Raw genomic sequence first — 23,761 nt, forward strand, 5'->3', positions numbered from 1 at the left:
TACATTTTTTGTCAGGTTCAACCTGCCACTTTTTGTGATTTTGATATGCATATTATTATTGTCCTTGCCTGTGGATTTTTCCAACCATGCCTGTAAAAACTAGAATTCTCATGAAGATCTGCCCTTGCTCTTATTCTTCTCCTTCGCCTCCACTACTTCTACTACTTGCCCTTACTCTCCTTCTTTATTCTCCTTATTCTTCCTCTCCTCCATGCCCCCTTCACTTCATTTTTCCTTTCACATGACAAATAAAGAAGATGCAGAGGTAATATACTTGAGTTAAGTGTTTTACCCTGAGATCCTTGCTTGTCATAGATATCCAGTTCTGAAATCTGATGGGTACTTGGGCTGGTACTCAAGGTCGCCAATAAATTTAGTAATATAGAGTTTTGTAATCAGTTTTCGATGATTGATAAATGGCATAAGTGGCCATTTCTTAGGGTCCACAGACAAAGGCAATGAAAAATCTGGATAAAGAACTGACTTTATCAGGAATCCCAATTGCTGTAGTTTTACTACTTCAACCAAAATACAAGATCTCTGTAAAGTGTTACAACCTTGCCTAACAAGACCATTGTCCCTCTTTACTCAGGAGATCTTGTCTATTTCCCCTTACAAGGTGGATCCATATATGTTTCTATTAGGGTTCTCCTTCTTACCTGCTTCTCTGTGGTTGTAGAGTATAGACTGGTTTTCCTTTGCTTTATAAGTACTATCTACTTTTGAGTGAGTAATATTGTTTTCTTGATTTTGAGTCTGGGTTCCCTCAAACAGGATGGCATTTTCTCGTTCCATCCATTTCCATTGCAAGATGTCATTGTTTTTTTTTTTCACCACTGAGTACTACTCCATTGTACAAATGTCCCACATTTTCTTTATCCATTCTTTGCTTGAGGGACATCTAGGTTGTTTCTAGGTTCTGGCTGCTACAGATAATGCTGGTATGAACATAGTTGAGCAAATGCCCTTGTGGTATGATTGATATTCCTTGGTACATGGCAAAGTGTGGTATTGCTGGTTCTTGAGGTAGGATGATTCACAATTTTCTGAGAAACTGAAATACTGATTTCCAACATGGCTGTACAAGTTAGGAGGCAAACAGGCAGTGGTGGATTGTTCCCCATATTTCACATCTCCTCCAGCATAATTCAAATTTTTTGTATTCAGAAAATTTAGTATATTATTCTGACTTCCTTGATTTTGTTGGTTTGGGTGCTATCTGTGAAGAGATAGTTTTAGTTTCCTTTTCCTGAATTTAGGGACGTGCTTTATTTCTATGGATATTTGTGTTTTCCGATTGTTGCTGTCTTTCTGATGTTTTCTGCTCCTTAAGTGATTGATTTGGTTAATACACTGGTTTTTGTTTTTAATACTTTCTCATATATTATGGTCTTTTTGAATTAGCATCACCTGTCAACATGATGTAGCCTAGAGTCTTGTGAGAGAAGATCAGTTGAGGGCATGAACACTCAGAGTCACTAGTTAAGATGTCTATGAGAAATAGTGTTGATTGATGATTGCTGTAGGAAGACTCTTCCCTGAGTGTGGCAATACTCATAAGCAAATGGAGCTTGACTTGATAAGAGGGCTACCTGAGCTTGAGACAGTGACCAAATGAGAGAAAGCTAAGAAAACTTTCCTATATATATATATTTTTTTCCTTCGGTTGCTATCTTGAATTTCTATCCTAAGATCCCATGATGATGGATTTTTGATCTGGTAATCTCAGTCAAGTAAACATGGAGATGTTTTTGATTCAAATTAAGTCCCAGCAAATAACAAGGAAGTTATAAGAAAATGCAGTACAACAGAGTGTTGTTATTGCAAAGGACGTGGAATTGATGACTTTTGAAGGATTGTTGTAGATATTAAGATTGAGATGGCAAAATCCCTAGAAACGAATACACAGAGCTTCACCAGTCATTCTTTTTTTTTTTTTTTCATTTTGAAACCAGAACATTTATTTTATGACAGATTGAAATCCTCAAGATGAACTGGATGCTGCAACAGCTGCCCTCTTGGGTTTAGGGGTTGTCCCTTCACGGAATCCATGTCTGAATCTTCGGTAGACAATTTTTAGGTGCCTCATCCGCCCGGTCCCGGTAGTGTTTCGTCTCTTAGCCTTGGCACTCCAGTTGTACTTTCTCTTGCGCTTGGCAGGGTAGCCGCATTTGCCACAGGTAGACTTCTGAAGGTGGTAGGCCTTAGAGCCACAGCGGCGGCACAACGTGTGCGTCTTGTTGCGACGCTTTCCGAAGGATGACGTTCCTTTCGTCATCTTGCTTCTGCCGCAAGAGGCCAAAGAGATTCACCAGTCATTCTTATGGGACTGAAAAGATGGAGTGTTGAGTGTAATGCAGATAGTGATGGTGGACTTCATAGGACTTCAGTCAGAAGTAGACTCCATGAAAAATTAAGCTGGAAGTCATTGGATTATATTTTTGTCCCAAACAATTCTTACTTTCTCCTTTATCTGAAAATTGAGTAAGCCAAAATTAAAAGTAGAGGCTGATTTGTTAAATCATTGATTCTGTTGGATAGTTTTTACAGATGACTGATTCAGGTCTACAAAATAAAAAAAAAAACTAAACAATTGGGACAGAAAGAAATGAAAGTCTTTTTGGTAATGGAAAAAGCTCTGGGTAGTTTCAGGCGTTCTCATAAATCCACTATCTTCAAAAACGGAAAGTTTTATTCTTCTTGTCCTATTCAGGTAGAGAACCTGGAATAATGCAACGATTTTTTTTTCTCCTGCCCACTGAGGAATGTGTGCTGGCTCACCATAGTGTTCATAGTGCTTTAGCCCCATTCTCTCTAAGCATTCATCTTCCCATGCAGACTATTCTTTTTATTATTATGCATTTCTCAACAGTTTGATCTTATAATCAGGAATAGAAGTCCTAATGCACTGGAAGCTATCATCAGGTCTTCTGGCTGAGGAAAAATATATCGTCTTGTTTCTGATCTGTTCCTGGGTTGCTCTCATGGATGTCTAAAGTGCCTGTGGCAACCAGATAAAAAATACCTTCAGCTCTTCTGACATCAGCCCGAACCAACTCACAAACCTCATCTTTTGCCTCCTAAATTCTGTATTTTTATTTTAATATTCTGGGCAGACTTTCTGTCAATGAGGTTGAAGGGAATGTGATTGTGGATTGCAGGAAGATAGCAGGGTCAGCTATTTGAGACAGGGGTATGTGATATTTAAATTCTTATCTCTGCAAATCTGTAACAGGTCTGGGTCTGAGTTGGAAGCCAAGTCTGAAGAAACTTGTTCTGTGTCTTTAAGAACACTATAAACCTGAGAGAGGTGTTCTTGTCACTCAAGTTTCAATAGCCAATCAGGCCTCTAAGCTGACCTGTCAGTCAAAATCAGGCAGGACACTTCCTGGCTCCATGGTACAGCTACATTTTCAAGCAGAGCAGGCCCTTGAAGACTGTATGCTGTGCTGTGTGTGCTACTGCAGGGAACTGTGAGGAGAACATGTGTGAGCTTGGAAGCCACGACATGGTGAGCAAGGGGCTTCTGTCCCAATATGGAGAGGAGAGGATGGGGAACCATGGGAGATGGTGGAACAGGTCCCCTATGAGGCTGGGTGGGAACCTGAGGCCACAATCAGTGTTCTCTGAGGGCCCATGTGGTCCTTCCAACTTCTCAAACCCAGGAGCTGGCCTCTGAATTAGTTCCTCTGTGGGCTGCATCTGGGAAAAGTACTTCAAGCATGGAGCTTTGTGTAGAAACATCCCTGTAGTCAACAATGTGCGTGAATTTGATGCGTATGGAAGGAAAGTTGCCAAACTTGGGAAACCTGGTTTATCTAGTATCTTTCCCAAATTCTATGCTTTGCATATAACATGTTGGTGTAAAATCCATTTGGAGTTATTTTGTGGAACTTGTAAATGGCAGTCCAGCCTTCGATCCAGCTCTACCACTAAGGTGTGAAGTAGAAGATTAAAGTTGTTGATAGAAAGGATTCACCAATGCTTAGAAAATATTTAGCTGAGGGAGGGCTGCCTCTAAAATAACCCAAAGATAAGTAATATGCTGACTAGGCCTGTTGGAGATTAGGATTCTAGGATACACATTGGTTCACCAGAATCGTGAAAACATTTGTCTCTAAACCATGAAAAATTAGACATCCCTGATTTACAAAGAGCCACTAGGCCAATCCCCACATCAAAGAACAGGACTCTAATAAGCAGCTCAAGGGGACATTATAGGGTCACAGTGTACATTAGGGCATGGTGTGACATAAAATCTCAGTTTTCTTCTATAGAAAATTATAATTCTGCCAGGTGCACAATATGAGACTAGGTGACAGCTACTTGAAAAGGGAATTATCAAGCAAGACTTTTCATTTTGGTCCTCACTCATGAAGAAGGAGCACAGCTTCTTCTCAAACCTAGGGACATTCTTGGTAGGGCCAGGAATTCTTGCCAAACCTAGTGTCTTTCCTTAGGAGTTTTCCCAAGGCCCAGTGTTATGGATAATAGAATAGAGCTCCTTCATTAAAACAAGGTTTAAGCTTGGGAGAGATGGTGATGATCTGGAGCCAGTGAATTTGTGGAGAGGTTCTTCAGATCCTGAGAATCCAACTCTTCCCATCTCACGGAACTACAGTTATCATTCCCAAGGCCACTGTGGGTATAGTCCATAATATTCTTGAGATATCCTGTGTGCCCCTTTTTCTGCATAGTTTGAGCATCCCTCTCTTGACCTTGTCCCATTGTATGACAATTTCTGCTGATTTCATAGAAGTTTCCTATTTCCTTTGATATCCTCCTGCAAATAGTGGACAGGAAGTCATTCCTCTTAGGAAGATTAATTGGAATAAGACATACAATATGCAAGAGTCCTCTGCCCCAGTTTTTACCCTTTGTTTGTTCTCCTTTTCCTATCTTTCTCGTCTTCTAGCAGTTCCACCTCAGAATTTGTCAGTATAGTATGACCTCCTGTTTCAGGTCACTGATGTGCTTATGAAATAATTGTGATAATATCTTTACTGTGTAAGTCTCCCATTTGCCTTACTGGATAAACTTGCAGTTTCCTGTCACTATTTAATTCTTCAAAGTGTATGCTAGAGTTTAAAACTTATAGAAACATAAGGATTTCAGCATATGTGGATTGCAAAATTTGTTCAGGCTCTCTCCTCTTTGAGCATTTGCCAGAGATGAATGGATGCTATTATTACAGAGAGATTTCTGTATTAATCTCGTAAATGTGTGGACTGATTTCTCACTGGAAAGTCTTATCTAGAACAGCTGCACTTCCACCCTTTTAGAAAAATGTGTCCTAGACAAGATCTCTAATGTTGACAGAGGTGGCTTTGGCCCCAGGCTGTTGCTTTCAAGGTCAATGACCTTGCTGTACCCTTGATACAACTTCAATATAATTAAATTAAATGACTGTGTGGCCTCAGACTTTTAAAATTATCCACTTGAGTCATGTAGTCAACTCTTCATTACACTTGCAGGAGAAGGATTTGAATGTGGCACATGGTTTCTGCAATCAGACCAGAGTAGAAAGAACAGTTTGTTGAGTGCACTGCAGGGGGAAATGGGAGGAAATCAGCAGCTGGAGTCACCAGCATGAACGAAGAACTGATTGTGGCAATGAGGCAGTTTCAATGTTGTTGGCTCCTATAATCTCATAGGGAGTGGTACAATTACAAAGTATGGCTTTGTTGGAATGGGTCATCTTGTTGAAAGAAGTGTGGCACCTGGGATGGGCTTGAAGGTTTCACCCGTTATGGATCCTCCCGGGCATGTCAGGTGACTTCCTGTGGCCTGCATATCAAGAGGAACCCAACAAAACATTATCATGCTCCCCACCATGATGTTAATGCACTGAACTTCTGGAGCTCTGAATGAGCCATCCTGATTAAATATTTTTTTTATAAGGTTATGGTGGTGAAGTTGTCTCTTCGCATCAGTAAAAATCATAACTGAGACAGGCAGTTTTAGTGATAATTTTTGTCATATCAAAATATATTAATTTATGTCATTGAATGAAGACAGATGTGATTTATGAATTTATAATTTCAAAAGGTTAGCTTGAGTCAGTGCATATTGAAATTCCAGTTAGGGAATTGTCCTGTGCAGACATGTTCATCCCGGCTTGAGCCAGTTAATTCAGCTCTATGGGTTAGAAACAGGCCATTGACTGTAATTTTGTATGTAAGAGTACAGATCTCAGCAGCCAACATGTGCATATGAGTTTCCTTCAATTCTTCTGTCTTTTCAGGGGAGTCATAAATACAGAGAGATGTGTAAAAGAATTGAGTCCATTTCCAATTCTGAACCTGGTGCAGGCAGAGTGCAGAAAGGAAAGGAAGGAAGCAACTTGACAGATTTTTTGATTTGGCAGCAGTTAAAATTAGTAATATGGAGGTTTGTAATCAAGTTTTGATGACTGAAAAATGGCCATTTCTTGAGATACACAGGCAAGGGCAATGAAGAACCTGGATGAAGGTTGGACTTTATCATGAAACCAGATTGCTAGAGTTACACTAATAGAATCAAAATAGAATATCTGTGTTAAATGACATTGCCCTGCTAACAGAACTGTTGTCCCAATTTACTAAGGAGATCCTCTGTATTTCCTATCTCCAGGGGGATCTATGTGTGCTTCTGTTAGTGTTCTCCTGTTACTAGCTTCCCTGGGATTGTGGACTGTAGACGTCTTATGCACTGATTTATATCTTATATCCACTTGTGAGTGAGAACATACCATGTTCTTCTTTCTGGGTCTGAGGTACCTCACTCAGGATGTTTTTTCTAGTCCATTCATCCGTGCATTTTTTTTGTTTTTGTTTTTGTTTTTTGTTTTGTTTTTTGAGACAGGGTTTCTCTGTGACTGTCCTGGAACTATCTCTTGTACACCAAGTTGGCCTCGAACTCACAGAGATCCACCTGCCTCTGCCTCCCAAGTGCTGGGATTAAAGGCATGTGCTGCCACTGCCTGGTTGCATGCAAATTTCACAATGTCCTTTTTATTTAAGAATGAGTAGTGCTTCATTTTGTAATTGTTTGACATTTTATCTATTCTTCAGTTGAGGGGAATATAGGTTGTTTTCAGGCTCTGTTTTTAAAAGCAATGCTGTTATGAACATAGTTGAGCAAATTCCATTGTGGTATGATTGAGCATCCTTTGCTATATGCCAAAGAGTGGTATCACTGGGTCTTGAGGTAGATTGCTTCTCAAATTTTTGAGAAATTGTCATAAAGATTTGCAAAGTGGCTATAAAAGTTTGCACTCTCACAGGGAGTGGAGTTCTTTTTACTGTCCATCTTCCATAGCATGAGCCAATTTTCATTTTCAGAAAATTTGCTATATTATTATGACATTCTTAAAATTTTGTTGATTGGGTGCTGTCTATGGAGAGACAGTTTTAATTTTTGTTTATGATTTTAGATTCTTGTCTTTCATCATTTCTATGCATATTTGTGTTTTCCAGTTTTTGCTATGTTTATGTTTGTGTCTTTTGCTTAAGTGATTGATAGTGTTAATTCACTGGTTTTGGGTTTATCAAACCTTCTTATATATTATTGAATGTTTATATTAATTGGCATTACCTGTCTATATGATGTAGCCTAGAATCATCTGAAGGAACATCATGTGAAGGCTTGCCCACTCAGAATCACTAGTTACTTTGTCTGTGAGAAATTGTGTTGATTGATTACGGATGTAGGAAGGCTCCTCCACTGAGTGTGGCAATGCTCATTAGCAAGTGGGGTGGACTGGATAAGAGAGCTAGCTGAGCATGTGTGAGAGAAAGCTAATAAAAACATTTCCTCATGGTTACTTTTACTTCATTTGCTAACGTTAGTTTCTGTCCTAAGCTTCCATGATGTTAGATTGTGATAGTAGTATCAGTCCAATAAACCCTGAGATGCTTTTATTTTGGATTTAATCAGAGTAAGTAACTAGCATGTTATAACAAAATGTCATACACCAGAGCGATTTCCTAACTGCAAAGGAACTGGGATGGATGACTTATGGAGAATTGTTTAAGATAATAAGATTTTAGGTTGTAAAATTCCTAGAAAACTACATAATGTTATTTTTATGTTATTTTTAAGGGGTGTATTCTCTCTTTTTTTGATTTTTATTGAGTTCTACATTTTCTCTCTGCCTCTACCATTCCCTCTTCAACACTCTTCCAAGATCCCTATTCTCCCAATTTACTCAGGAGATCTTGTCTTTTTCTAGTTCCTATGTAGATTAGATTTATGTAATTTGTTCTTGGTCTTCTCATTGTTGTCTGAGTTCTCTGGGATTGATATTAGTAGGCTGGTTTTCTTTGCTTTATGTTTTAAAACCACTTATGAGTGAGTACATGTGATACTTGTCTTTCTTGGTCTGGGTTACCTCACTCAAGGTAATGTTATCTAACTCCATCTATTTTACTGCAAATTTCAAGGTTTTAGGATTTTTTTTTGGCTGTGTAGTACTCTATTATGTAAATGTGTAAATATACCACATTTTCTTTATTCATTATTCTGTCAAGGGGCATTTCAGTTCTTTCCATGTTCTGGCTATGACAAACATTGTTGCTATGAACATAGTTGAGCTCATGTCTTCGTGACAATATTGGGCATCCTTTGGATATATACCCTGGTGTGGGAGAATTGTCTGTATTCTGTCAATCATATTTTAATAAAACACTGATTGGCCAGGCAGGCAGTATAGGCGGGAAAGCCAGACAGGAAGTAGGGGTGGAGCAAAGAGACTGGGAGTTTTCTGGGACACAGGAAGTTCTCTCGCCACTCCTGTGCAGACCACCGAAGAGGCAACATGTAAGCTGTCACACTGAGAAAGGTACTGAGCCCATGTGGCTAAAATAGATAAGGATAATGGGGTAACATAAGTTACAAGGACTAATAAGGAGCCTGACCTAATGGGCCAATCAGTTTATAACCTTATGGAGTCCTGTGTGTAATTTCTCTTTTGAATTTGCCAGCTGTTGGGGTACCGGGCGGGACGGAAACCCCAACAAGCCGGCCCTCATGCTACAATACCCCAAAGTGGTCTTGAGGAAGGTTATTTCCTAATTTTCTGACAAATCACCACACTGACATCCAAAGGGGCTGTACCATCTTGTATTCCCGCCCGCAATGCAGAAGTGTTCTCTTTACCCCACAACCTCTTCAGCATAAGTTGTCATCATTGTTTTCGATCTTGACCATTCTACAGGTGTAAGATGGAATCTCCAAGTTGTCTTGATTTGTATTTCTCTGATGACTAAGAATATTGAACATTTCCTCTAGTGTCTTTCAGCCATTTTAGATTCCTCTGTTGGAGTTCTCTGTTTAGGTCTCTACTCTGTTTTTTATTGGATTATTTGTTTTTTGGATGACAAATTTCTTGTGTTCTTTGTATATTTTGGAGATCAGTCCTCTGTCTGATGAGGGGTTAGTGAAGATCTTTTCTCATTCTGTAGGCTGTTTCTTTGTCTTGTTAAATATATCCTTTGCTTTCCAGAAGCTTTTCAGTTTCAGGAGGTCCCATTTATTTATTGTTTCTCTCAGTTTCTCTGCTGCTGGCAAGTGTTCTCCTGTGCCAAGGCATTCAAGTGTACTTCCCAGTTTCTCTTCTATAAAGTTCAGTATGGCTGACTTTATGTTGAGGTGTTTGAATCATTTAGACTTGAATTTTGTGTATGGTGATAGATACGGGTCTATTTTCATTCTTTTACATGTTGATATCCAGTTATGCCAGCACCATTTGTTAAATATGGTTTTTCCACCATTTTGATAATTCTTGCTTTTTTGTCATAAATCGGATGTTTGAAGGTATGTGAATTAATATCTGGGTCTTCTGTTCAGTTCCATTGGGCATCCTGTCTGTTCTTATGCCAATACCAGGCTGTTTTCAGTACTGTAGCTTTGTAGGAGAGTTTGAAGTCAGGGATTATGATGCCTTTTTGGCTATCCTAGGGTTTTTTTTTTCCATATGAAGTTGAGTATTGTTCTTTCAATGTCTGTGAAGAATTTTCCTGGGATTTTGATGGGCATTGAATTGAATCTGTAGATTGCTTTTGGTAAGATTGTCATTTTTATTATGTTAATCCTGCCTACCCAAGAACATGGGAGATCTTTCTACCTTATGTTGTCTTCTTTATTTTCTTTCTTCAAAAATTTAAAGTTCTTGTCATACATGTCTTCAACTTGTTTGGTTAGACTTACTCTGAAATATATTATGCTATTTGTGGCTATTGTGAAGGGTGTTTTTTCTCTGATTCCTTTTCCAGCCCTTTTATCATTTGTGTACCAGAGGGTTACAGATATTTTGAGTTAATGCTGTATCTTGCTACATTACTGAAAGTGTTTATACATTGTAGGAGTTCCTTGGTAGAATTTTTGGGATTGCTTATATAAACTGTCATAACATCAGAAAACAGTGAGAGTTTGTCTCCTTCTTTTCCGATTTGTATATCTGTGATCTCCATTTGGTGTATTATTCCTCTAGCTAGGACCTCAAGAATTATATTGAATATATATGGAAAGAGTGGACAACCTGGTCTTGTCCTGATTTCAGAGGGATCACTGCGAGTTTCTCTCCATTTAGTTTGATGCTGGCTGTTGGCTTGATTATGTTTAGGTATGTTCTTTGTATCCCTCCTTTCTCTAAGACCATGAGGGATTTTGTATTTTGTCAAAAGCTTTTTCGGCATCTAATGAGATGAACATGTGGTTTTAATTTTTCAGTTTGCTTATATGGTGGATTAATTGACAGATTTTTGTATGCTGAACCATCCCTGAATCTCTAGGATGAAGACAACTTGATCATGGTGGATGATATTTCTGATGTGTTCTTGGATTCAATTTGCCAGTATTTTATTGAGTATTTTTGCATCAATGTGCATGAGTGAGGTTGGTCTGTAATTCTCTTTCTTAGTAAATTTTTTGTGTTATTTGGGTATCAGGGTAATTGTAGCCCCATAAAAAGAGTTTGGCAATTTTTCTTCTGTTTCTATTATGTGGAATGATTTGAAGAGTATTGGTATTAGTTTATTTTTGAAAGTCTTGTAGAATTCTGAGCTGAAACCATCTGGTCCTGGGCTTTTTTTGGTTGGGAAACTTTTGATGACTCTTTCTATTTCTTCAGCAGTTGTAGGTCTGTTTTACTTGCTTATCTGGTCTTGATTTAATTTTGGTAAGTGACATTATCCAGAAAATTGTCCATTTCCTTTAAGTTTTCCAAATTTGTGGAGCACAGGTTTTTAAAATATGTGCTGATTTTATATGGCAAGTTTTCTAGAAAACTATGCACAGAGGTACTCCAGTTATTCTCATGGGAGTCGGAAGATGGAAGTGTTGTCAGTAATGCAGACAGTGAAGCTTGGATGTCCCTAACAGTGGGACACAAACTGCATATATGGACCCTGCAGGAGAGAAATGGAGGGATGAGAGACACAAGAAAATGGACAGCTCATCTGTAATCTAAAAAAGCTGCAAATTTTATTTTATTCTCAGGAGCATTATGTAGCAAAAGGGCAGGGGGTTGGGTAGGTTGCTATGCAATTGTTCTAACTGGAATATCAGGTCTGGAGACATTCCTAGCTGTCAGAAAGAGAAAAGGAAATACTGAGGCTCTGTAAATGTTAATTAAAAGGGGGAATGTTAATGACTTCTGGGGCCTGGGACTGGCAGGTCTGAAGGCATTCTTAACTCACAGGGAGAGATAAGGAAATACTGGGTTATTTCCTGGGCCCAGAACTTTTCCTATAGAGCTTCTGGTGAACAGCTTTCTTAACTTGTGAACTAAGATGGCTTGACTATAACCAATACAGGCCTTTGCTCACGACAGTTGAACACATAGAATTTCACTGGGAAATAAACACCATGAAAATTTAAGATAGAGGTCATTTGTATTATATTTTTGTCCTGAAGAATTTTTATTTTCTCCATTATCTGAGAAATTGATTAAGCCAAAATTAAAAAGTAAAGGGCTGATTTCTTAGACAAATATTATTTTCTATTGGCTGGTCATTACTGATGACTTTGTCAGGTCTACATTGAAAAATGAAACAAGTTGGACAGAAGGAAATGAAAAGTCTGTTTGGTAGAGAAAAAAGCACTGAGTCGTTTCAGATGGCAGTCCTGTGGGAAAACAGGCAGAAACTTTCAAGTAGATTGCCAGCATTAAAGAAAAGCCCATTGCTCTAGAGTGGAAGACTAGCAAGGTGTTCCAAGGATGAGATTCTATTTTTCTAATCTTTTATTGATGGAAGGAGTAGCAAAGTAATTCCTAGTTCTTGGAATCACCCTCAAAGAAAACCTACTGCAATGTTGACCCATGCAAATCTGGTAGGGTCCATCACAACTTAGAGTCCAACCTTAGCATGATCACCCATGTTGTACTGGTTCTGGGAACAATTAAAATGCCAAAAGTAAAGGTCATGGATTCTTCCTCTGTAGTTTCAGTCCAGCACTGGTGAACCCATCTGTATTTGGCAGGTTCAGAAACCTAGTGAGGAGCCTTTGAGAGTTGATAGCATGAAGCTGTGAAGATGTAGCTTGTGTTCTTTTGAGAAAATAGGTTAGTAATATACCTAAGCTATAAGGCATTTGCCATGGATAGCTGAATATAGAGAGTGGAAATAGCAAATGAGAGACATGAATAGAAAGTTACAGGAGTAGAGCAATCTAAACTCATTGAGAATGTAGCAGCCATGTGTCTGAGATAGAAATACAGAATTTGGTTTCTGTCCTACTGATATTTAATCCTGCTTTTTCCCAGTCTTCCCCCTGTATCCACATTCCTTTTTCTTGTCTTTTTAAATTTCTTCTCTCATACTACACATTTCAACTACAGTTTCTCCTCCCTTGCTCACCTCAGACTCTTCCCCTGCCTTCCTCTCCTTCAGATCCCCTCCTCCTACATTGCCGTTCTTAAAAGAGAATAGCTCCCTGGGATATAAGCCAGACAGGTCATATCTAGTTACAATAAGACTAAGCACAAACCCTCATTACTAATGAAGTAACCCAGTATGAGGAATAGGATCCCAAGTCTAGACCAAAGAGTCATAGACACCTCCCACTCACAGTGTTAGGAGTCATACAAAACCATGAAGCTACACAACTATAACAAATATGCAGAGAAAATGACACACACCCATACAGGTTGCATAATTATTGCTTACATTCTGTGGACACCTGTGAGTTCTGTTTAGTTGATTCTGCAAGCTGGGTTCACCAAGTGTCCTTTTTTGGTAAGAAATTTTTGGTTATGATTTATTTGAAAATATTTTCTGGGTCTAAGAGCTGGAATTCTTTTCCTTCTATTCCTCTTTTCCTAGGTTTGATCTTTTATAGTTTTCCCGATTTCCAAGATGTTATCTTTCAGGAGTATTTTAGATTTGAAATTTTCTTCTATCATGTTCTCAACACTAGAGGTTCTCTCCTCCATCTCTTCTATTCTTTCCGTGAAATTATCTTCTGTAATCCCTGTTCACTTACCTAGCTTTCTCATTTCCAGTATTCATTGAGATTGTGCCTTTTTATTGTTTCTATTTCCACTGTCAGGTATTGCATAATTCATTCAATTTCCTTTGACTGCTTTATTTTCTTGGCTCTCTTTAAGGGAGTTACCCATTGTCTCCAATATTTGATTTACCTTTTTATTGTCTTTTTCTAAGGGATTTATTCACATCTTCTGTCAGAACCTCTATCATCCTTAAAAGGTTTGTTTTGTGGCCTTTTACTTCTGATTCATCTGTGTTGTAGTATTAAGCACTTGATGTAGTAGGATAGCCGCAAACTAATGGGGACATATTGTCCTGGCTGTCATTTTTTTTAAAGCTGGCATATATGTATCCGGGTTTGTGGTGACTATGAATCTAGGTTCCTATTTGTCATTTTCTCTCTTTTGAATGTGTGTTTTGTTCTTTGGTCTCTATTTGCTCTGCTTCTGTTCTTCTGATCTGTGTGGCCCATGGTTCAACAAATGTCCCCCATAACAATGTTTGAGACTGGAAACTCGGTAACAGGCCTAGTCTCTGTTCTCTCAGGGTGTTTTTGTTCAAGTTAGGGGGCTGAGAATATTTGAGAAGGGGGATGTTAATAGTGTGGTGTTGGGGATTTTGAGAGTGGGGATGTCTGTGGGCAGGTGGCCTAGATGGACTTCTGGCAGCTGGTGTGTCTTTTGTTTCAACAAAGTGTCTCCATCCATATTATAGGTTAAAATGCAGTGACAAGGAGGCAAGTGGGTTTGGATTAGTTTTGGGGGAGGGACTCAAGGAGTAGAGGAAGTCCATGAGTGGTCAGTCTGCCTGGGTTTATAACGGTTTGTGTTGACTCTGTTTTATCAGGGAGTCATTGCCCATCAACCTCTTCTGTCTACTGTGCCCTTCTCTTATGGGATTCACACCGAATTTGGGTGTGGGGATATGGCTACATGGGTGATGGTGGAGAATTATTGTGGGATTGTGTCTCTTGGAGCTAAACGCATGGGAGAGTTTCATGGATGGCTGACCTGTTTTTATGGTTGAATTGATCTATATGTAAGTATCAAATGTCTGCTCATGTAGGGGGCTAAACCACAACCAGTCATATTCCTCTCTTTCAAAATGGGAGTATATCCAGTGCCATTGTATTTCTGAAATATTTACTTCCTTTTTAGGTTTAGAAGATGTCACAAGACAATATTATGTCATGAGTATCAAAAGAGACTTTGGCTATTGTAGCAGCATTGAGGCTATTAAAGATTGTGAGGATCATAAAAGTTAGATTAAATACATTTTCATTTCTTTTTGTTTCTTCTCTTTATTTATTCTTTTCTCATACAGTTCATAGTGACCACTCAACTCTTTCTACTCCCTAAATTTCCCCCTGTCCCAGATCCACTGTTCATTTCTTGCACTTTAAAGAAAACAGGCCTCCCAGGGATGTCAACTGAATGCCATATCAAGATACAAAGTGATTAGACATAAACATTCATATCCATGCATGATTAGGTAATAAATTAGGAGTAAAAGTGTCCCAAGAGCAAGTAAAAGAGTTAGAAACAAACACGCTTTTATTGTTAGGTGTCCCACAAAACCATCAAGAAAAGCAATCAAAATATGCAAGGGGAGGATAGGACTCAGACACTGCCAGATCAATATTTGCTCTGTCAGACACTTTGAGCCCTTCAGACACCTTCTTAGTTGAACCTGTGGGTTGTGTTTTACTGGCTTAATAAAATACTTAATACTTAATACTTCTGTCTTCTATAAAATCCCCATCCAAATTCTTGCATCCTTACTTGTACTTCAGCTAGTGTTTGGGTAAATTCTAAATAGCTGAATTTAAACTGACTTATAAAGACTTAAATAAATAATTAACATTCGTTGCCATTAAGGAAATGAAAAATCAAAACTGCCTGAATAATTCATCTTATACTTGTTAGGATAGCGAGGATCAACAACACAAGTAACAACTCCTGCTGCAATGATGTGGAGCAAAGGGAATACTCCCCCATTGCTGCTGGGAATGCAAACCTGTATAGCCACTATAGAAATCAATATGGCAGTTCCTCAGATAATTGTTAATCATTTTACCTCAAGTCTTAGCTATACCATTGTGGTAGTATGAATGTAGTTGGCTCCCATTATCACGTAGGGCCTGAAAGTAGTGGGAGGTGTGGCTATTTTGGTGTGGGCATGGCTTTGTCAGAGGAATTGTGTCAGGTAACTTCCTGTTGCCTGAGTCAAGATCAGAGTACTCTAGGGTCCAGCATTACATCTGGCTGCCTGCTTACATGCTCCCAGTAATGATAATAGTTGACTGAATCTCTGAAATTGTAAGTGAGCCACTTTAATAAAATGTTTTCATTATAAGAGTTTGAATAGTGTAGGTGTCTCTTTAGGCCAATAAAATCCTAACTAAAACTGAAGTTGGTCCCAGGGACTGGGGTATTGCTGTGCTAGGCCTGCCCATACTTTTTTTTGGAATAATATGAACTCTGGTACATTGGCTTGTGAAAAGCTTTAAATGCATTAATATCTGCATAGTAGACCATACTAAGAGGAGCATGGGTGACAGTGACCTTGATAATGATGTGAAATATCTGGAGCTAGCTCAAGATGTTTCAGTTAGGATTTTAGTATGTTGCCTAGGAATTATTCTAGTGATATTTTGTTTTAGAAAATGACTGCATTCTGCCTTTGGTCAAAGAATCTGCTTGAGTTTAAATTAAAATGTTTTTTGTTAATTCCATTGGCTGAAGAAATCTCATGAGTCTAGGATAGACTCTGTCATGACGATATTAGTGTTAACTCTACTGAAGATATGTAACTTAAGGAGCAGCTGAGCAAGGAAAAATACTTGGGAAAAAAAAAGGGGCCCTTAAAAGTGAAATGTTGCTACATTTGCTGTTCAAGGACATAAAGTGATTAAGAAAGGTGGTAATAAAGGAAGTGGTGATAAGGTAGTGTTTGCCAGAGCCTTCAATCCTACTGCACAGACATGAGGGGACGACTTATCTCTGTAAATGCAAGGCCATCCTGGCCTACCTAGTAATTTTCAGGACAGCCAAACTTAGGCAGTAAAAAAAGAAAGCTGGAAAATATGTAAATAAACTAAGTGCCATGTTCTAACCCCATTAAACAACAGAACCTTACACCTTTGGTCATGTGATTCTGGCTTAAGTCTTAAGGAAAGGAGAAACATGTTTTAGATCCTCTGGTTCTGGGTAGCTGTGATGAGAAAGTTCTCAGAAGTATTTAAATGAAATTTTGCTTTGCTGGGTACTTGATTCTGGTTGGCTTGAACTAAGAAACCAGTGATAATTAAGGGACCCTCATCACTGATGTGAAAATGTCTGGGAAGTGTTTTATAAGAGCACACAGAAGCTGTCTTCCAGAGGCAGCCACGTTTGAACCTCATGCTGGTAGATGGAGTTTGTAATGTGTCTCACTCAGGTGGTTTTGCTTTTGAAGGTATTGATGGATGTAAGGGTTGGCACTGTGAGGCCAGGAGAGGACATCACTGAAGGTTTAGTCTCATTGGCGGTTGAATAACCAGGACTATAAGGGTCATGCCAATAGGTGCGACTCCTTGAGGTGATCCTATGAGAAACTACTGGTGAAAGTGAAACCCAGTTGCAATAGAAGACCCCAGAGTTTTGGAGAGGCCAGCCCTGTGAGATGACCACCAAAACAGCAGTGACAGTGGAACTGAGCCAGCCAGAGTCTAGAAGACCAGGTGTGTGTACTGCAGAGGGCAGAGTCAGTGTATTGACCCCAAACCAATGGAAAACTACAGAAGATCTTGAGTGGATTTTAATATTGGAAGTTTGCAATTCTTTAATTACTCAAGATGTTACAGATCCCAGGGTCATAGGTTACCTGCCAAGGAGAGCAACTAATGGGAAATGGAACCAGCCCAAGAAAAAGAAATATGCTGCTCTCAACAAAGCTTAACAGGATTGGAGACCTAAGAGCTCTTGGTCATGGAATTAGGTATCATTACATTGGCAGTTTTTCTTTATTATTACTTGTATTTGGTTCTACCCTAGTTCTCTGAGCCATCCAACTTCCGGATCCTGCCCATCTAGGTGCTCTTCCTAATTGGGCCAGTCATTGGTTAACCACTACACAAATCTTAAGCCACCATTTTGCTGATATATCATTCAAACACAAGTGTGTGTCAAATATTTTGTGAATGGCTTAGTTTCCTAGGCTCACCACTGAGAGCCATATATGATTCCAGAAGTTGACCAGTACAGGCTCCATGTTTCTGAGTTATAGGGAGTTCTCATTATAATCACCCTCAAAGATTGCAGAATATTGTTACTGCACTGTTTCAACATCAAGCCTTGAAAGCTTTCCTATTCTAGTAATTTCTTGCAGTGTTTTCCCCTCCATACCTCCATTGACTCCCATGATCCTTCCTGTTCTTGCTGTGAGTACACCCACAAAATCTAGTCAATTTAATCTTCCTGTTTGGGATCCATGCACCCCTTGCTACAGCCATGGTTGTCACTTACCCTATCTGGGTCTGTGGATTGTACTGTGATTAGTCTTTACTCAACAGCTAATATCCACTTACAATGAGTACACATCATGTTTGACTATGTAGATTGGGTTTACTTGCTCAGAAGCAAAGAACTCAAGAAGCAACACATCAAGAAAAAATTAATTAAATAAGCTTGTGGTACAGATTTAGACAAGGAGTTCTAAATAGATGAATCTAAACTGTCTTAGAAACACTTCACTAAATGTTCACTTAGCCATCAATAAAATGTACATCAAAAGAGCTTTTAGAATTCACCTTATACCTGTCAGAATAGCTAGGTTCAATAACAAAAGAAACAACTCATGCTGGCAAGGATGCTGAGTAAGGGGAACATTCTCCATTGCTGCTGGGAATATAAACCTGTATAGCCACTATGGCATTTCCTCAGATAATTTGGAATCTATCTACCTTAAAACTCAGATAAATCACTCTGGTAGTTTGAATGTAGTTAGACCCAATAATCTCCTAGGGAGTGGCACTACTGGATGTGACTTTATTGTGTTATGTCCAAGTCAATCAATATCATGATTGTGATAAAGAGATTCACATTGAAACACTTCAGGAATTGTTCCAGCCTATGACAATCATTGACGTTAGACTATATACTTTTTTATCACGTAGATGACTATGAATATTTATGGATCAGGGTCAGAATGTAGTTGATTGAAGGAAAAGGTCCAAAATTGGAAGAAGTGGTTGAACACTTGTCTCTCCAGGGTGCTCTTTTTTGTTTTATTTGTGGAACATTTAGTAGGCGAAATCTTTTGGATGAAATTTCTGTATTAGGGATTGGATTTACATGTGTACAGCCTGAACCCATTTCTGGTTATGTGGGTCCTGCTATTATGTCACCACCATTATACATGGCATCACTAAATGACAACAGGTGCAATTGAAGCAATTTCTCTTCACTCTTAAGCCTTTTGCTATCCTGATTTCTATTTTAACTTTTTGCTTTTACTTTTGTTTTTGAAAGACACTGCTTTTCTGTGTAGCTCTGGGTCATGAATGTAGCTCCTTACACCATGCTGTCCTCAACTCAGAAATACAAATGGTCCTTGTTTCTGCACAGAGGGATTAATGGTGAAGCAACATACATTTCGTGTTTGTTTTTGTGTGTGTGTGTGTGTGTGTGTGTGTGTATTGTTTCATTGTTTGATGAGCCTGTAATGTAGGTTTTCGTACATTTCAATGGCAAGTTTCTATGCCGAACTTTACTTACATCTTGAAATTTGAAGTTTGGTGGAGGGTATCATTCTCTTTCTGAGGAGAGTAGTATCCATGACATTAATACCTCTTCCTTCTGAATCATTGCACTGCAGGTGTGTGATATTCTACCTACATCTAATTTTTTATTTGAATGCTTTCTATGAATATGAGGTTGTATCTATATACAGGGGTCTGTACCACATGCATGCCTGTTCCTCATGGTGGGCATAAGAGGCCTCAGAACCTTTGAAGTTGAAGTAATGGTTAATTACAAGCCCCCTGTTAGTCCTGGCAATTGTGCCCACTTATCTGCAAGGACAGCAAGACCACTTAATTGCTGACCCAGCTCCCTTACTCTATGTTATATTTGATCATCATTTGCAGGGCTGATGTTTTCTTTGGTCCATTTGTTAAACATGCACTCCCTTTAATTAAGATCTTCTTATGAAACAGTTTAAACTGGGCCAATGCAGGGTCTGTAAGATGAATGTTGATCTAAAGTGAATACAAAACTTTTTGTCAGAACTTCAGTAAAACTTCTGATTTTTTTTTCACGTTTTTTACTTGAATGATTTTTGGATGGATACTGGGTTTCATTAATTTGTAACTCTGGCTTACCTAACTCTTTGCATAGGCTTTTACTGACATCCAGTTCAATTTAATTCATCTGCTTTTACATTGATTGCTGGGTTAATGGTAAGAGTCAATATAATTAATTTTCACATCTGTTTTCTAGGTAATCAATGTTCTTCCTATTTCTGTTATGTTTTCTATGTAGTGTTGATCTACTTGCTTGTCTGTCTCTGTATGTCTCTTCATTGGCATTTCTTTGTCAAGGCTGTATCCTATTTAAAGGGCCAAGGAATGGCACATATAAACCTCCTCTTCAGTTCCCTTCTAAGGTGATTAGTGATTACATTATAATGCCTATGTCATGCAAGAAGTGGGGAAGCAGAAGCATTACAAAAAATATATCATTTTAAAAGAAATATCCAATGTCAGGATCAAACTTTGTTTTACTGTTGTTTGGATTATTGTAGAATTCAGTGACCTATGAGGATGTGCACATTGACTTCACTCAGGATGAGTGGGTTTTGCTGAATCCTTCCCAGAAGAATCTCTACAAAGATGTGATGCTGGAGACATACAGGAACCTCACTGCTATTGGTACGACTGTGAACTTTCCTTCTCATTTTTAAATAAGGAGACAATTGTGTATTATTTATTGATACTTTTGTATATTTGTGAGAAAGAGTAAGAATGAGCCAAATAACTAAGGCATAGTTCACTTAAGATATTCAACTGTGTACAATATTCATTAATATATTATCTACTTTCTGTTACTTTATTTTAGGCTATATTTGGGAACATCATAATTTTGAGGAGCATTGTCAAAGTGCTAGAAAACATGGAAGGTAATTTTTATTTGCAATTTGGTATATATTTGTCTCTGGTGAAACTTTAATTTGTCCTGGAAGATTTAAAGAAAAACAATAGTATAAATAAGCACATCTTAAAGTATATTGATGGTCATTAATTACTCATAAAATGATATGTCTCAATATGAGATAACTGGTCTGTGTTTCCAAAGTATTCCTCTAAAAGCAGAAGAGAAGGAAATGATTCCTTAACTGATACCACCATTTCAATCATAGCCGCATGAGAACTATGCTGTAGAGCTGCCAATCCATTTAGTTTCATACCACTCAGATATTGCACAAGGAACACACATACACACATTGAATAGATAATAAGTATATGTTTAAAACTGTCAAAAAATAAATAGTGTGTAGTAAAGCCAGTGTTACTCATGTACCTATGACTTTGTCAAACTTATTGAAAGAGTTGGTTCATGAGAGTAAAAAAGGCTCTTGTGGAGAAATCTTAATTTCTATACCACATGTCTGTGAGGAACAGAAAGTCAAACTGTGTGAATTCAATGAACAACCATTTATTTCTTCTTCCTATAATCAGAATGTCATATGTCACAAGTCACCTTACCAAAATGGGTAGAGGTCCTGTATATCTTTCAGAATAATGAGAGGATATGAAAGATATTTAGTTTTTCAACACTGGATAGACTTTTTGAATGTGCAATAAGATTATATTTAATTGGTTTTCAAACTTCCTTGTGAAGACACCAGCAAATTCACACTGAAGATAAGCCCTATGAGTGTTGGACTGTGTACTTACTTTTGTTTTTTCCTAGTACACTTTCTTGTTGTAGGTATTGCACTACAGGAAAACACAAGAATGCAAAAGGAATGTAAGGTTATTTCAAACTGAGTTAGTGTAGTTCCTTTCAAATATGTAAAAAAAAAACCAACCTCATAGAAAATGATTCTATAAATGTGGGTCTTTTATTAAAAGACCTTTATCATCAAACGTTCTTCAAAGACACAAAACATCCCATACTGAAAAACAGCACCATGAATATGAATCTTAAAATCTGATTCCCCTTTACAATTAAATGAAATTATGAAATTACTTCATACAGATATTAAGACTCATCAGTGTAATGTATGTGGCAAAACTTTTACATGTGCCAATTATCTTTGCAGGGATGAAAAAAACCATAATGGTGAGAAATCCTCTGAATATACTCAATGTGATAAAGCCTTTGCATGTTACAGTCATCTTCAATGGCATGAAAAAATTCATTCTGCAGAGAAGCCATATGATGGTATTCAATATGATGAAGCCTTTGCAGGTACCAGCTGTCTCCAAATACATAGAAGAACACATACTGGAGAGAAAACCTATGAATGTAATCAGTGTGATAAAGCTTTTTCAAAATACTCTACACTCCAAATACATGAAAGAACACATACTGGAGAGAAACCCTATGAATGTAATGAATGTGGTAAAGTCTTTGCCAATCAATCTCATCTCCGAAGACATGAAAGAACACATACTGGAGAGAAACCCTATGGATGTAATGAATGTGGCAAAGTCTTTGCACGTCAATGTAGTCTCAAAATCCATAAAAGAACACATACTGGAGAGAAACCCTACACGTGTAATCAATGTGGTAAAAGCTATGTACATTTTAGTAGTCTTCGAGTACATCAATGGACACATACTGGAGAGAAACCCTATATGTGTAATCAATGTGGTAAAGGCTGTTTACGAATGCGTAGTCTTCGAGAACATCAAAGGACACATACTGGAGAGAAACCTTATCCATGTCATCAATGTGATAAAGCTTTTGTGAATCGTGGTGACCTTCAAAGACATAAAAGAAGACATACTGGAGAGAAGCCCTTTGAATGTAATCAATGTGATAAAGCTTTCTCAGAGCTCTCTAAACTCCAAAGACACAAAAGAACACACACTGGAGAGAAACCCTATGAATGTAATCAATGTGGTAAAGCCTTTTCATATGTCACTAGTCTCCAACTTCACAAAAGAACACATACTGGAGAGAAGCCTTATGCATGTAATCAATGTGATAAAGCCTTTTCACAACTCAGTCATCTAAAATCACATAAAAGAATCCATACAGGAGAGAAACCCTATGAATGTAATGAATGTGGTAAAGCCTTTTCACAAATCAGTAGGCTAAAAACACATAAAAGAACACATACTGGAGAGAAACCTTAGGAATGTAATCAATGTAGTAAAGCCTTTGCACGTCGTAGAAGTTTACACATCCACCAAAGAACACATTCTGAATAGAAACCCTACAATTTTAGCCAATGTGGTAGAGCCTTTGTATGTGTCATCAGGCCTTAAAATCTTGAGAAAAATTCATATTGCAAAGAAACTATTTTTTTTTCTTTTTTGTTTTTTCTAGACAAGGTTTCTCTGTAGCATTGAAGTCTGTCCTGGAACTCACTCATAGTCCTGGCTGGCATTTAACTCACAGAGATTTGCCTGTGTCTGTCTCCCAAGTGCTGGATTAAAGGGGTGTGCCACCACATTACAGCCTGTCAAACCCTTTAGGTGCAGTCAGTGTGGTGAAGTTTTCCTCTTTTTGGTAGTATTTATATAAGAGTAAACTTTTAATCAATAAGAGGTCTATTAAGGCCTTTGCATATTACAGTAATCTGAGGACCTGAGAATATTCATACTGAAGGTAGTATGACTATAAATGTTTTGGAAATATCTTCAGACAACACACATTTACTTACATATGACTGGGCAGAAAACAAGTCTACAAGTGTCAAATCTATTCAAGCATTATGAAGTCTCTATTTTGTTTGCACCTGTAAAATTATATGGACAGAAGTCCTGTGAATTCAATGATAAGGTAACTCTTTGATTTTGCCCTTTTCTTCAATTATATAAATACACTTATCTGTAGAAATACTTTGTTTTGGGAAATAAGCAGGCTAGCTTAAAATAAACAATAATATTTTTACTAATCATAAGGGGAACCTCTTGCAACAAAATGTAAATTTCAAGTTCCACTGTGTCCCACGGAAATCCCTCATAGAGCAAGCACCTGGTCCATCCCAGTTTTTCATCTTGGCTCCAGGAAGCCACAGCTTAACTCGGTTTCACTTTTTAAAAATGATTGGTTAACAAAGCTTACCCCATCACCTCA

At 38.1% G+C, this 23,761-nt stretch overlaps 1 protein-coding gene and 1 pseudogene across 2 annotated transcripts; one reads left to right on the plus strand and one right to left on the minus strand.

Annotated features, from left to right (window-relative positions):
- Positions 1–1,923: 1,923 nt before the first annotated feature.
- LOC148123038 (large ribosomal subunit protein eL37) lies at positions 1,924–2,290 on the minus strand. Its single transcript, XM_087902551.1, has one exon. The coding sequence runs from the start codon at positions 2,276–2,278 to the stop codon at positions 1,985–1,987; it is 294 nt and encodes a 97-aa protein (XP_087758677.1). The 5' UTR covers positions 2,279–2,290; the 3' UTR covers positions 1,924–1,984.
- Positions 2,291–15,575: 13,285 nt separating this feature from the next.
- Positions 15,576–22,947, plus strand: LOC125399869 (uncharacterized; annotated as a pseudogene). Its single transcript, XR_015735425.1, has 4 exons — positions 15,576–15,674; positions 20,253–20,379; positions 20,567–20,627; positions 21,774–22,947. The product of XR_015735425.1 is annotated as an uncharacterized LOC125399869 (transcript).
- Positions 22,948–23,761: the final 814 nt, after the last annotated feature.

Source organism: Myodes glareolus, chromosome 2, assembly GCF_982192425.1.
Source record: "Myodes glareolus chromosome 2, mMyoGla1.1, whole genome shotgun sequence".
Taxonomy (NCBI): domain Eukaryota; kingdom Metazoa; phylum Chordata; class Mammalia; order Rodentia; family Cricetidae; genus Myodes; species Myodes glareolus.